The sequence below is a fragment of the Pelophylax lessonae genome (assembly GCF_965119305.1).
Source record: "Pelophylax lessonae genome assembly, chromosome: 10".
Taxonomy (NCBI): Eukaryota; Metazoa; Chordata; class Amphibia; order Anura; family Ranidae; genus Pelophylax; species Pelophylax lessonae.
Window position 1 is genome coordinate 169,645,175 of NC_138777.1, and position 14,681 is coordinate 169,659,855.

The 14,681-nt window shown below is 45.7% G+C and overlaps 1 protein-coding gene across 1 annotated transcript in view; it reads left to right on the forward strand.

The window, feature by feature from the left end:
• Positions 1-14,480, forward strand: part of BSCL2 (BSCL2 lipid droplet biogenesis associated, seipin) — a 63,596-nt gene extending 49,116 nt beyond the window's left edge. The window contains exons 7-9 of the mRNA XM_082271080.1: positions 456-525; positions 12,579-12,641; positions 14,218-14,480. Of these exons, the coding sequence (XP_082127206.1) occupies positions 456-525; positions 12,579-12,641; positions 14,218-14,372 (288 nt within the window). The 3' untranslated portion in view covers positions 14,373-14,480. The remainder of the gene's footprint in view (positions 1-455; positions 526-12,578; positions 12,642-14,217) is intronic.
• The last annotated feature ends 201 nt before the right edge of the window (positions 14,481-14,681 follow it).

Here is a 14,681-nt window from a genome sequence, read left to right on the forward strand (position 1 = left end):
GAGGAGTGGACTAACATTCCACAGGCCACAATCAACAACCTGATCAACTCTATGCAAAGGAGATGTGTTGCACTGCATGAGGCAAATGGTGGTCACACCAGGTAGTGACTGGTTTTCTGACCCCCGACCCCCCCCCCCCCCCCCAATACAGTAAAACTGCACATTTTAGAGTGGCCTTTGGCTGTGCAATAATCATACTGTCTAATCAGCATCTTTATATGTCACACCTGTGAGGTGGATGGATTATCTCAGCAAAGAAGTGCTCACTAACACAGATTTAGACAGATTTGTGAACAATATTTGAGAGAAATAGGCCTTTTGTGTACACAGAAAAAGTCTTAGATCTTTGAGTTCAGCTTATGAAAAATGGGGGCACAAACAAAAGTGTTAAGTTTATAATTTTGTTCAGTGTAGATGGCTTGGAAACTGACATTATATTGGTGCTTTTTCTACAGGCTGACCCAGGGCAAAGCAGCACTGAAACGGGTACAACAGAGATTCAAGGACGAAGATCCCTTGAGATAGGTAAGATATCTAGTCTGAAGAAACAGTATGCAGGAGCTATATTGTCCTGTTACAGAAATCAGTGGTATTTGTATGCAATGGTTTAAAATGCAATAAATATTTTAAGAGAAAAAATAAACGATTAAGAAATCTTTACGATGTGTAGATATGTTCCTTAATACAGATTATAAAATATTGGCAATGTCCATGTGACTTCATTGTTTCTTGCTTCAGCAGTTTCCTGAAGTCAGTTATAGTGGTTTTAGAATAGTAAAATGCATAATCGAATACTTCCTCTCTGTACAGGTCTCCTATAGAATTCAATGGTGAGTTATGTGATTCATCATCTGAAAACACTAAGCCTTTAAATGGGAAGGGTGGATGTAAAATTTGCCACGCAATGAATGGTTGAATGGTATAGAGTACATGGTCAGCAAAAAGAAATCTGTCGGGGAAACAGACAGCAGGCCTCTGAATAGGCTTTATAAATGGAGCAAATATGACATTTCTGCAGTGGCAAAAGTCATTCCCCCCTATATGTATATATTTTTTATATATATATATATATTTTTTCAACCATTTAAAGACCTTGGGTATATAAGACCTATTTTCTCTTGCGTCCTCCGACAGTCGCCGCCTCTTCATATTCGTCACTATGGGGTTATTGACCTTTGCTCCGTAGGAGTAGCTAGGCAACAGAATATGTTAATATCAAAGCTTTTAGCATACCCCACCCCTAGGGGGTGGTCCCCTCAGTCAATACCCTCCTGCTTCCTGCATTCCTACCTCAGTTTCAATTGTCTAGCTCAGGAGTTAGCAGGCTTATCCTGTGCTGGGATTTCAGTCTCAGCCTCTAATCTCTCTCTTTATTTATTTCAAGTGTTTTCTCTTCTTTACTTAGCTGTTATTTTTCAGCGCTAGTTTAGTTTCTTCGGATGAAGATGATTGTGCGGAGCTGGGTCTCGGGCTGGCCTCCCTGGTTATCCGGGGTTCAGGGCCAGTAGCTTCCCAGCCTGCCATCGAGCGTTCAGCTCAGGTTTCCCTGGCATATATGAACGACCCATCCCTGTTCGCTGCAGGGATGCTGCGGTGAGGTAGCTACCTCACCGGACGCCATTTGCGGTTTCGCACCGCAGCTCCACTGCGTCCTGGCTGCGACTCTCCCTGTCCTTAGTGCAGCGGTTTGATCGCTTGTGCGGGCTCCCCACGCCATCCGGATGGTAAGTGTATTCTGTGTGGGGACCTGTCTGTTTTGGGTGTCAGTCTGGGACTGTGGGACCCTGCATGTCTGTGTAAAACGTTGAGCTCCCTGTCAGTAATAGCTGCCTTTCTGTGGGCTGAAGAGGGGGGGGGGGGGGCTCTCCTGCTCTGCTCTGTGTAACAGGCGGAGTTTATTGTGAGACATGCTGTATGCTGTGTGTGACATGCTTGTGCAACATTTTTGGGCATACTGTGCGGCGACCATTTTTTTACAGCGAGCTATGGTGGCCGGTCCTGTGTGGAAAGAGTGGCGTTTTTGGCGCCAAGCGCCGCCATTTTGGCGGCGATCGCTCAGGCCTCATGTCAGCGCTGTTCTGTATCTGCCTATGGAGCCTCAGCCAGCGGCCATGTTTGTGTAGCCTTTACATAGGCTTCATAGGGGCGGTCAGTCTTGCATCACTTCCTTTTCCTCTGGGACAGCGATCGGTGCAGCAGCCTGTGTGATCTCTCCAGGTTTTACCTTTCCATATTCCTGTATTCCTTGCCTAGTATTCCTATCCCTGTGGGGGTCAGTGTATTCTGTGAGTGCGGTGGGCTACACTCGCCGCGATCTTAAAGGGGCAGTACTCCTTTTTTTCTTAAGTCTACTGGGGCATGGATTCTCAGGAAAGCAAGTTTCCCCCACCTTGGTAGGGGGCCAAGGGGCTGCTGCTTCCCACGAGGGGGCTGATCTGGCTACTATTGTGGCGAACTTAGCTGCTCAGGTGCAGATGCTGGTGGTTGATCGATCCACAAAAAGGCCCAGAGTGTCCATTTCCTCTGATTCAGAGGGCGATGGGGATGCTATGGCTGGAGTGCCCTTCTCAGGGTCTCGCTCATCCCTAGACCTTGCGGGGTCTGAAGGGGAGGCTGAGGTGGAAGGGGTTGATGTTTCTCCCCCTGGCTCGTCTGAAGAGCTTGCACTCATGGATGAGTTGGTTGCTTCTATCAAGCAAACGCTGCATTTGGAGGATGAACCTTGTCCTCCTGTTTTGATGTCCTCTTACGGGACGAAAAGAAAGCGCAAAACGTCGCAGGTTTTTCCTTGCTCTACGGAATTTCAGCGCGCTGTTGATGAGCAGTGGCGCAATTTGAAGAAGCCTTTTGCTGTGCCGAGTAGGTTTAAGCTGCGTTATCCTTTTACTCCCGCCACTGATGAGCGTTGGTGTGTGCCGCCTCAGGTGGATCACGCGGTGGCGATTTTGAATAAATCCACTGCGATTCCTGCTGAGGATACCCCGGCTTTCCGGGACCCTACGGACAGGAGATTGGAGTCTCTGGCCCGTCATGCTTATACGGTTGCTGGTTCTATGCTGAAGCCTATTTTTGCTTCAATTATGGCAGCCCAGGCTATTGCAGATTGGACGCAGGTGCTCAGGCGCACCCTGGTGGCTGACTCTGCCCCGCCGTCAACATTGGCTATGGTGGATCAGATTCATCAGGGTGTCATGTACTTGTGTGATGCGGACTTAGATATGGTCCTTTTGGCTGCACGTCTCCAAAGTGTGGCGGTGTTGAGTGGATACTCTGATAAAGGGTATTTCTGGGGGTAAGAGCACTCTCTTGCCCCAGACTCACAAGACTTAAGTTTGTTCGCGGTAAGAAGAATACCTTGTTTAGACCCTCTCAGGGGTCCTTTCGTGCCTTTCGGTCGCACTATAAGGGCAAGCCCTTCAAGGGCCAAGGCTCCCAGAAAAAGCCGTGGACAGGTAAGCAGAAGTCCGGCCAGTCCGGGTCCGCTGCCCATAACCATGCGGCCTGAAGGGGCGCCCTCACACAGTTCTGGGGTGGGGGGACGTTTGCTCGGTTTTCTTCAACCCTGGCTGGCCCGCATTCGGGACAGGTGGGTTCAGGAAATCGTTCGATCTGGATACAAGATCGAGTTTCCATCTCGGCCGGCGAGCAGATTTTTTCCCTCAAATCTTCAGCTGTCTCCGGAGCGATTGCGGGATCTGCACCTGGCGGTGCGGGACCTCCGGGCTCAGGGAGTGGTGGTTCCGGTGCCTCATCGGGACCGATTTCGGGGGTTCTATTCCAATCTGTTCACTGTGCCCATAAAGGAGGGCAAGGTACGTCCGATTCTGGACTTGAAAGCTCTGAACCGCTTTGTGCGGGTTCGCAAGTTCCGCATGGAATCCCTGCGATCAGTGGTGGCTGCCTTGGTTCCGGGGGAATTCATGGCGTCCATCGATCTGAAGGATGCGTATCTTCACATCCCCATTTTCGAGGGTCACCAGAGGTACCTTCGATTCGCCATTGCGGAGGATCACTACCAATTCGTGGCGTTACCCTTTTGGTCTCGCTTCGGCTCCGCGGGTTTTCACCAAGGTGCTTGCGCCGGTTCTGGGGACGATAAATTTTCCAAAATCGACGCTGTGTCCGTCGGTTCGTCTTCCTTACCTGGGAATGATCCTGGACTCTGTTCAGGCGAAGGTCTTCCTGCCGGAAGACCAGCTCAGGAAGCTTCAGGAAGAAGTCAGGTCCCCCAGGGACGTTCAGTGCTCGTCCCTCCGGACGTGCATGAGGTGTCTGGGATTGATGGTCTCGGCTTTCGAGGCGATCCCCTTCGCCCAGTTTCACACGCGGTGTCTCCAAAGGGAGATTCTGACCAGGTGGGACGGGCGACCGCAATCTCTGGATCTCCAGATTTCCTTGAGCCATCACACCAGAAGGGACCTTCTGTGGTGGCTCCAGTCCCCGGCGGTGTCGGGGGGCAAGTCCTTTCGCCCTTTCTCGTGGATGGTGATCACCACGGATGCCAGCCTGTCGGGCTGGGGTGGTGTTCTGGGCGTTCTGTCCGCCCAGGGTACTTGGTCGGAGGAGGAATCCTCCCTTCCGATCAACATTCTGGAATTGCGAGCGATAAATGTCTGCCTTCGGCGTTGGTCGGACAGGCTGCCGGGCCGTCCGATTCGGGTGCAGACAGACAATGCTACAGCGGTGGCCTACATCAACCACCAAGGGGGCACCAGGAGTGCCCGAGCGGCTCGGGAAGTGGCCGACATTCTGTCTTGGGCCGAGACGCACGTCCCGGCGATAACGGCGGTTCACATTCCGGGGGTGGAGAACTGGCAGGCGGATTATCTGAGTCGCCAGGCCCTGGACCAGGGGGAATAGTCCCTTCACCCGGATGTCTTCCAGATGTTGTGCGCGAAGTGGGGCTCACCAGATGTGGACCTGTTCGCGTCTCGTCTAAACAACAAGGTGGTGAGGTTCGTGGCAAGGACGCGCGATCCTCGGGCAGACGCGTTAGACGCATTAGTGGCTCCCTGGCATCAGCATCGTCTGATGTATGCCTTTCCACCGATTCAGCTACTGTCCAGGTTCCTTCGCAGGTTGGCCTCGGAGCCGCACACGGTGATTCTGGTGGCGCCAGAGTGGCCTCGCTGGTCTTGGTACGCAGATCTCGTGAATCTGGCGGTCGACGCTCCGTGGCGTCTGCCTCGTCGAGAAGATCTCCTGTCTCAAGGGCCGATATTCCATCCTGCTTTACAGTCGCTGGCTTTGACGGCCTGGCTGTTGAAACCAAGATCCTGAAGGATAGGGGTCTCTCCCCTGAGGTCATTCACACTTTGATCAAGGCTAGAAAGTCCTCTTCGGGGAAGGTTTACTACCGTACTTGGAAGGCCTATTTTGCTTGGTGTGAGTCCAGGGGGTATTCCCCTCGCTCTTACTCGGTATCAAGAGTGTTGGCTTTTCTTCAAACGGGCGTGGACCAGCGTTTGGCGTTGGCCACGATTAAGGGTCAGATTTCTGCACTGGCCGTTCTCTTTCAACGCCCTGTGGCGTCTAATTCTTTGGTTAGCACCTTTGTTCAAGGGGTGCGGCATCTGGTCCCTCCTAGGAGGGAGCCTTTACCTCCGTGGGACTTAAATCTTGTTCTGTCCGTGTTGCAACATGCTCCCTTTGAAAAGATCAGGGAGATCTTGTTGTCCAAGAAGGTCGCCTTTTTGGTGGCAATCACTTCGGCTCGCAGGGTGTCGGAGCTGGCAGCTTTGTCTTGCAGATCTCCGTATTTGGTGGTTCACTTGGATAAGGTGGTCTTGCGACCTAACCCGTCTTTCCTTCCGAAAAGGATTTCGGAATTTCACCTCAATGAGGACATTGTCTTGCCTTCGCTTTGCACGAAGCCTAAACATCCAAAGGAGGTGGCTTTGCATTCCTTGGATGTTGTTCAGGCGATCAGGGCTTACCTGTCATCGACTGAATCCTTTCGCAAGACGGATTCTCTATTTGTCCTTCCAGAGGGGCCTCGGGAGGGCATGGCGGCGTCGGCTTCTACCATCGCCAAATGGATCAGACAGGTCATTGAACAGGCCTATGCTTTGAAGGGGAAAGTTCCTCCCATGCCTGTGAAGGCACACTCTACGAGATCTCTGAGTACGTCTTGGGCCTGTCATCATCGGGCTTCTGTGGCCCAGGTGTGTAAAGCGGCGACTTGGTCGTCCGTTCACACCTTCTCAAAATTCTACAAAGTGGATGTTCAGGCATCGGCAGATGCTTCCTTTGGCCGCAAGGTTCTTTGTGCGGCAGTGCCTTAGGGTTCCTTGTTTTTTCTTGGACCCTTGGCTGTTGGGATGTTTTTTCTCCCTGGGTTATTTGTTTTCCTGGGTTGTTGCTCCTGTTGAGCAAGTTTTTTCGTGTTGCCCAGTTGGTTTCCTTCCTTTGGTAAGGTTCCTTTGTTTCTGATGTGGGTACTGCGTTGCCTTTGCGTTTGATTTTTCTCCCACCCCTTATGTCTACACTGCTTTGGGACGTCCCCATAGTGACGAATATGAAGAGGCGGGACTGTCGGAGGACGTAAGAGAAAACTGAATTTTTGTAAAATCTTACCTGTAAAATTCCTTTCTCTGAGTCCTCCGACAGTCGCCGCCCCCGCCCCTCCTTTTGGGGTTTGTTTATGTACTCTACTGCTATGCTACTGAAACTGAGGTAGGAATGCAGGAAGCAGGAGGGTATTGACTGAGGGGACCACCCCCTAGGGGTGGGGTATGCTAAAAGCTTTGATATTAACATATTCTGTTGCCTAGCTACTCCTACGGAGCAAAGGTCAATAACCCCATAGTGACGAATATGAAGAGGCGGCGACCGTCGGAGGACTCAGAGAAAGGAATTTTACAGGTAAAAAAATTCAGTTTTTTTTTTTTTTTTTTTTTTAACAAACGTTTTATTGATATTAACCAAAAAAGTTAACAGTGCCAACAAGGTATGGATACACAAGGAATAAAAGCAAGGAATGTAACATTCAAAGAGAGTATGTGCATATCTGTGACAGGTATTGCAGTGAAGCAACAAAGATACAAGCCATCATCCAGGAATACAGTAATACCAAATAGGGCCTCAATTAGCCACAGCCCCCCCGAGACCCCAGGTCCCCATGGGGGGGGGGGGGGGGAGCGGCAGGGGGAGTCCCAGAAGGCCGAGTCGGGGGGAGCCGAGAGACAATAGATCCCCCCAGCACCCCCATCAGCCAAACAGTAGCAATCTTACCACCAGGGCCCCCGGAAACTATATAAGACCTATTTAAGAAGAAATTCTTCCAGAATCCTTGGCAATACCTCATGCACCCAGGGCTTTCCAATGAATATTTGGGCAAATCACAGAAAAACAAAAAAATAGTTTTTAGCTGCAAAATGTAGTGGCTTTAAAACTAGTGCGTGTCAAACTACTCTTTATATATATATATATATATAAAGGGAATAAGCCTATATTTGCAAGACATTACGGCCAAAAGAGGGTCTTGTTTATTCAACTTTGGTTTCGTAAGTAATGAAACAAATTTGAGGAATCAAGACCTATAGCTGAAATGCAACAACTGTTCTGGTCCATGAAGGATGCCCAGGGGAAGGAGCTTAAATGGTTTGATAAGGTGCTCAATTACTGGCAGTGTAATATGTTATCTGGTCCCTAGGTGGCAGGATCATACTTTTTTAAGCTTCATCAGTTTGTACCCTCATGCCTTTTTTTTAGTGTACATAAACACAATGGTTATGTTTTGCATAGAATAGATGCTTTGCCAAGTTTTTGTTGCTCTGTGCCCCTGCTCTGCTATTAAGATTCAAATTACAGAAAAGAAAAAGCCAGTCTGAGTTGATTATTCCAATAAGCAATCGTATACAACCGTGTATCTCGTGTAAATACAGTGAAATATGATGTAGCATTGGTGGTATAAATATCTTAAAGCGGTAGTAAACCACAGGTGGTTAAAATGAATACATTTCCCTGCAAGGCAATGTCCTAATGTGCTAGAGGGCTGATGTCTTCCCCCGCTCTTCTTTCCGGGTTTGCAGCCTCCGGCTACATGAGTTGCCATGGGTTCGATGACGTCACTCCTGCGCATGCGTGGGAAGCCGCCGTTTACGGCATGGGCTCTGAAGGTCCGGCACTGTAAGCTAGACCTTCAGAGTGTATGTGTCGATATCACCGGCTGAATGCACTCTGAATCTCTACTGTGCAAGTTTAGGAGATATGCACAGTAACTACAGGTAAGCCTAAGGCCCCTTTCACACGGGTGATCCGATCTGCCTGTCAGTTTTTCAGGTGGACCTGATCGGATGCTCCATGCATCCCTATGGGGCAGCGGGTGTCAGCGGAGACATCTCTGCTAACACCCGCTGCTATCCGGACGGATGGAAACCCTATTTTCCATCCGTCTGGAGCATCGGATCGGATGAGAATGGACCCGGACAGGGGGTCGGTTCTCATCCGATTTCCCCATGAGGACAATGGGGATCTGACAGCTCCGTCTCTGCACACAGAGCGGAGACTGAGCTGTCATCCGCCTGCTCAGCAGGGATTGGCGGATTGATCCCCCGCTGAGCAGAACGGACTCCGTCGGGCGGTGCGCCCGTGTGAAAGGGGCCTAAGGCTTACCTGTAGGTACATGTGGTATAACAAAGTTTACTACCACTTTAACACAGAACAACATCCAGGTAAAAGGGGAATTCATCCCTCTATTTGGCTTGGTGACCACAGTCCTGAAGATAGTAACTAAAGAGGAACCTTTACATTCTGAGTTGTTATCAGAGGAAAAATCCTCCAATGGGGGGGACATCTCTTCTGTGATAACTCTCTAAAATAAGAGAAAATCTATTAAAAGTGAAAATTCCAATTTCCTTTTGTGTCTCCAAGACAAGAAATTATGGGAAATCTACCAAGCTGGACACAGCAGAAATATAAATTGACTGGAGATTCAACCCTTCCCTACTTGATGAAGAAAACATTTTTGTAACTTTTTAGCACTTTTAAAGCAAAATTCCAGGCCAAACAAAGGCTTTTTCAGAATCCATCTCAAATGACAAGGCTAATGATAGCTATAAATACAACATACTAACACATTTTCTCAGTTTCAGCTGCAAATGTGAAAATAAACAAAACTCCTAAACCAGATGGCTAGACTCATTTGTTGTATGTGGTTGAGGAAAGTGGAAAAATAGCACTGGACACATAGGGTTATCTCTCTGGTATTGCCATCTTAAAGTATTGATGTTGATGTAAATGTTCTGGTTCCTGGGCTGGCATCTTCTACAACCCAGAGCAGGGTTTCTCAACCAGGATTCCTCCAGAGGTTGCTAGGAGTTCATTGAGCAATGGGCAATTTCTGTAAGAAGGTACAGTAGTGCTTTTCAATACCCACAAGTGTAAGGAGCATTCTTCCCAATGACTATCACACTAATGTATCATGAGTTGTAGATCTTATACTTTTTAGCATTTATTTCAAGGATCCCTCCATGTTGTAAAGGCTGAGAAAGGCTGCCCCAGAGGATCTCCACAGTCTCCTTGGCTTGTACTGTAATGTAACAAAAATTTAAACCAAAGCAACATGCAATTTTATTCCAGTAACAGTCAGAGGGTAAATCCAAATAGTAGCCAATGCATTTCAGGGTATCTGTTTTACGATCAGTGGGAGTTTTTCTTTTCTCCCCATTAACATCTTCAGCATCCTGAGGATAAATAACCTTACAAGTCTTGAATATTTTTTTTTTTAATTTTTAATAAATCCCTACTTTTATGACTGAGCCCCAGTAATCATATCCGACTTACTCAGTAAAACAGAGCTCAATACCTATAGCAATCAGTCATTTTTTGTATTTTTAAATGTTGCATCAAAAACCCATCAAATGCTGTGGCAGAGGTGCCAGTGGTATCACATGGCACCTCATGAGCGGTTGTAGTCGTCATGGTTAAACTTATGAGCAATCGAATTTTATTTGATCCACTACAAAGACTTGTTCTGTGTCAAACCTGCCCCTTCCTCAGTTTTATGGTGTTACACAACAGTTAGGATACTACTCAGACATTTATATTGCCTAAGGCGTTTTGTTTGCTTAAGGTTTAACCTGTGGCTATTTACTTTTTTCCTTTAATAAGATTTCAGTGTGTGACGGGATTTACGTTTTTGGTCTCTGAACTTTCTGATATTCAGGTGTAAAAGTCTGAGCGCATATTTCCCTTTTTTCACTTTTTACTGTTTTTGGAACAGGACAAAGAGACATAGATGCCAAGACCGCCCAGAACAGAAGGTTTTCACCACCACAGCTGCATTCGCTGTCCTGGGCTATCTCAACATGTCATGTCTTTTTGTTGTGTTACTTTTTTTCTTACACTTGTCGCACTTTTTGTATCAGAATGATGTGATAATACAGGAATTTTCCTCCTATAACAGTATGCACATCCATATCCTATCTAGAAGCGTGCATAATTGGGAAACCAAAAAATAGATTGCCTCAAGGACAATTGCCCAGAACTTTTTTAACTTCATCAGTTTTTCTGGAAATTAAATCCAAAGATATATAGATCTATTATTTTAACGCATACACTATTTTTTATCAAAACGGATCTTATACTGCAAGTATGACCTGTGTGCACAGGTAAATTTAATTGTGACTTTGTGGAAAGAATTTCCCCAATCTTGTGATTTTGGTGCTTTATAGAATGATTCATTAAGGAGAAATTTGTATGCCCAGCCCAATTTCTGTAATTATGTAACAGGGGTGTTTTGGGCAAGTAGTAATATGTTTGGTACATAAATTGGATGCATATATACAATTTTTTTACTCTTTCCCCCCCCCCCCTACTTTTATGCTCTGTATAAAATATAATATTTTGAACAATGCGGAGGCAACATTGCCCAGCTTTATTGGTGGTAACCTGTATAGTAAATACATGGGTTACTTAACATAATTTATGAATCTGTGGTCAACAGAACTCATTGAGAAATTAATAAGTCTTTATTTTTATTTTTCTGTGACTTAAGGAAAGCCTTAATTGAGAGAAATATGGAGTTTGTCATTGCTGACCACTTTGTAAAAATGCTGGTTACCTGGCTTTTTTGGCTTCCGTATATGGGAAACACCATGCAGTTCAGCATGATACTTGGTCCTATGCTATATTCTTACTCCCGACCTCACAGCTGTTGGAACACTAAATATCTCCCTGGGTATTCCAAACAATAAAAATCAACAATGGCACCGGACTATTATGAATATACAATATAAAATAATGAATACCCAAAGTGAACTTGATGATCTCATATAGTAGATTAAGTAGTGTTAAGTCACTATAGTGTACATCATATATCTATCCATCTATTTCTCTTCAAAACATCATACTATTGTGCCAAAACACATAAACATGTGAACCATTTTCGGTTCAAAATCAAATATATACTCTACTGCACTACAATACACCTCTCCCTTTAATTTAGTGACATTCCCATAAGCGTCAAAAATTCAGAAAAGTTCAAAGTAAAATATTGTGTTGATATTTGAATATTGAAATAAAAAAGGGGGGTGCACTGATATAAATGCGAATAAAGCAGCAACCAAAGTTCCAAAACCTAATTTGGAATAATAAAAAAGTGTGAAATATAAATCTGGTGCGCTAAGTGTAAATGTATATGGTTGAGATATGTGCAATCATGTAAGAATAAACATGGCAATGCTAACCAGCAATCCAATGTATGTGTCAAACACAAAAATTACAGAAATGTGACAGTAGGAGCATTATCCCCAAATGGGTATAAAATGCTAAAGTCCATATGTGGAAATAAACAAAAACAGTCCAGGTGTCGGTGAACGGATGAAAGGGCCTACAGGATGAGAATCCCCAGCAGTGTGCAGTGAGTCCCACCACCTGTAAGAATGGCTCCTTACCAGACATGTAATGGATGATGTGAAATGAAGATCAAAACGGAAGACGGTGGATTCAATAGATGAACAGTGACTACCCCACTCAGTGCCACCTCGTGTGGGAGACAAATAAGCCTCTTACCAGATGGCCGATATTATGGAGCATAAACAAATCCCCTTTTGTAGGCACTTCCCACGGCAACAGACATGGATGGTATGAATGATGGTGTCCCCGTAGTGGTAATGTAGGCTCCTTAATGCATGTAAACTCTCTTCCGCATAAACTCCTCAGATATTAGGGCTGTCAGGGTGGGCGGAGCATGATTCAAGGTGTTCAGACATTGCTCTCTGTATTCTCTCCACTTCTGGATTGTATCGGATAAAGACACAGCCGCACTCTCAGTATGGAGGCTCTTCTATTCCCTTCTATTACTTTTTTGGGGACAACCCAAAATTTGGGATTTTCTTTTACTTTCACTTCCAATGATCATGGTGAGCAGGTCAAACAGAGAGGGTAAATATTGCGAATGGGGGCACAGACAGCATAATAACCTAAGAGGTGTTTTAATCCATTTAGACTATCCAAAACTAGAAAACAAAGTCTTGCCTTGTAGTTACACTTTAATTAGGTTGGACTAGGCACTAACGGAGAATGTTATAGATAAATATCTAAATGGGATTCTAAAAGGAATGTTTCTTTTACAGATGAAGATAGTCCACTAGACACAGAAACTCTTGGGCATGGTGAAGATGGAGAAAGAAACGCTGGTAAGGATGATCCTTAGGCCATATGCACACTGGTCGTTTTGCAAACTCTTCTAGAAGTCTTTCCTCCCTGCAGCAGCGTTTTGGCAGAAAAAAAGCCTGTCGCCTGTATAAGAAGCTTAGCGCCTGTATAAGTGTCCAAAGCTTTTACAGGCGTCAAGAGCTTGGGAATTAATTTATTTCATTAGCCAGAATAATAATTCTGGCCATTGAAATGAATTGACTCTTAAGTGCTAAATGCACCTAAGGTAATGCGCGTCTAGAGAGGTTTAGCAGCATCAAACGGTTTTTCTCCCAAACCACTGCTGCTCCTGGACACACTGTGGCAGTAGGTTTTTTTTTTTTTTCCTGCCTCTAAAAGCCCCTGCCGCTAAATGCTGTTAAAAGCCTGTGTGTGCATGGACACCTAGGCTAAAATGCAGGGGGGTTTAGAGGTAGGGAAAAAAAATGCCTGATGGCCCTAGAAGCAGCCAAAAAAATGTTCAGTGTGCAGAAGGCCTTAAAGTGACACTAAACTATATCCTTTTTCTCCGAAAATAATCCATACACATCCATTACCGAATGTCCATGTAGTCTATTTTTCATGAAATTTTTTCTTACTATTAGGAATTTGGAACAGGCTAAGTGCAAATGAAGGTACTTTTTTCTGAGTTAAGAATACATCCTTGAATAGATTTTTTTTTTTGACCTCAACCAGAGTTTAAAGAGGTTGTAAACTCATTTAACATTTTTTTTATTTATTTTTTACAACCTGAAAGAGAAACACATAATTATCTAGTATGCATCGCATACTAGCTCATTATGAAATGCTTACCTTAGAACGAGCCCCCGCCGTGCCGCCCGCTTACCTGTATGACGGGCAACATGTTCATTCGCCCGTCTTCCGGGATCGCGGCATCCGGCCATCTGATTGGCCGGACCCGCGATTATGTCACTCCCGCGCATGCGTGCGGGAGCCAACGGGCACTGGGCTCTGAAGGAACGGCACCAGTGGCCGTTCCTTCAGAGCGCATGCGCCAGTGACGTCACTGGCTGCATGTAAGGTAAATATCTCCTAAACGGTACATGTTTAGGAGATATTTACAGTACCTATAGGTAAGCCTTATCATAGGCTTACCTATAGGTACAACTTGCAGAGGAGGGTTTACTTCCTCCTTTAATATCCCTTTAACACTATCCAGATCCCAACAATGGATGTCATCTAAAGCTGTCTATACACAAGTAGATATGTCCGTTATTCTGAGAAATCTACCATTTCTTTAATGAACACTGAACGCCAAAACCAACAACCTTTTTCCCATTCAATTCCAAAAAAGTAGAGCACACACAGAGGATCTGGGTTCAAAGCTTATTTTATTATTTAAAATATCAAAAACCATGCAGCATAGTCATCTTGATGCCTTTCACCAGAATGGTTCAAACATGAGGCCTCATTTTCTTACTGCAGTTCAGTTTAGCCACAGATTATTGTGATTTAATAGTGTAGTATTAGTTTTTTATTATCTTGTTTTAGTATGCCAGTCTCTACTCTCTCCTATGGTATCTGTGAACTGATTTCCATTGTCATTCTTGTGTCTAGATGGGTCTTCCCAGGCAGCTGATGTCCCTGAAGAGTGTGAAGAAATATCTTCCCTTGTGGATACAGAAGACTCTGGAGCTTTGGGTGCTCAGAGCAAGCTGCAGGCTGAAAGCTTTGCCCTTCGTCACAGGAGTGTACTGAGTAGTGACCAGTAAAGCTGGACTTTTGCATTTATCCTGTAGCCTTTCAGAGGGCTGTTGGTGCTGATGGACTGGTATAGCTAAGTAGAGAATAAATTCTATTGCAACATGCCCATAGGTACGAGATGCCAATTATTGTTCTTTAAAATGACAGTGGCACACACATGCATGCACATAGCAGAGTAGATTCCTGCAATGTCGTCTTTAGCGAGGAGAAAATATTGATTTTTACTGAGAGTGGACCGCTCGGCATGCAGACTGGACGACTGGGCGTGCAGACTACCCATAGATATACCATTGTCCAAGTGTAAACAGGTGCATGGA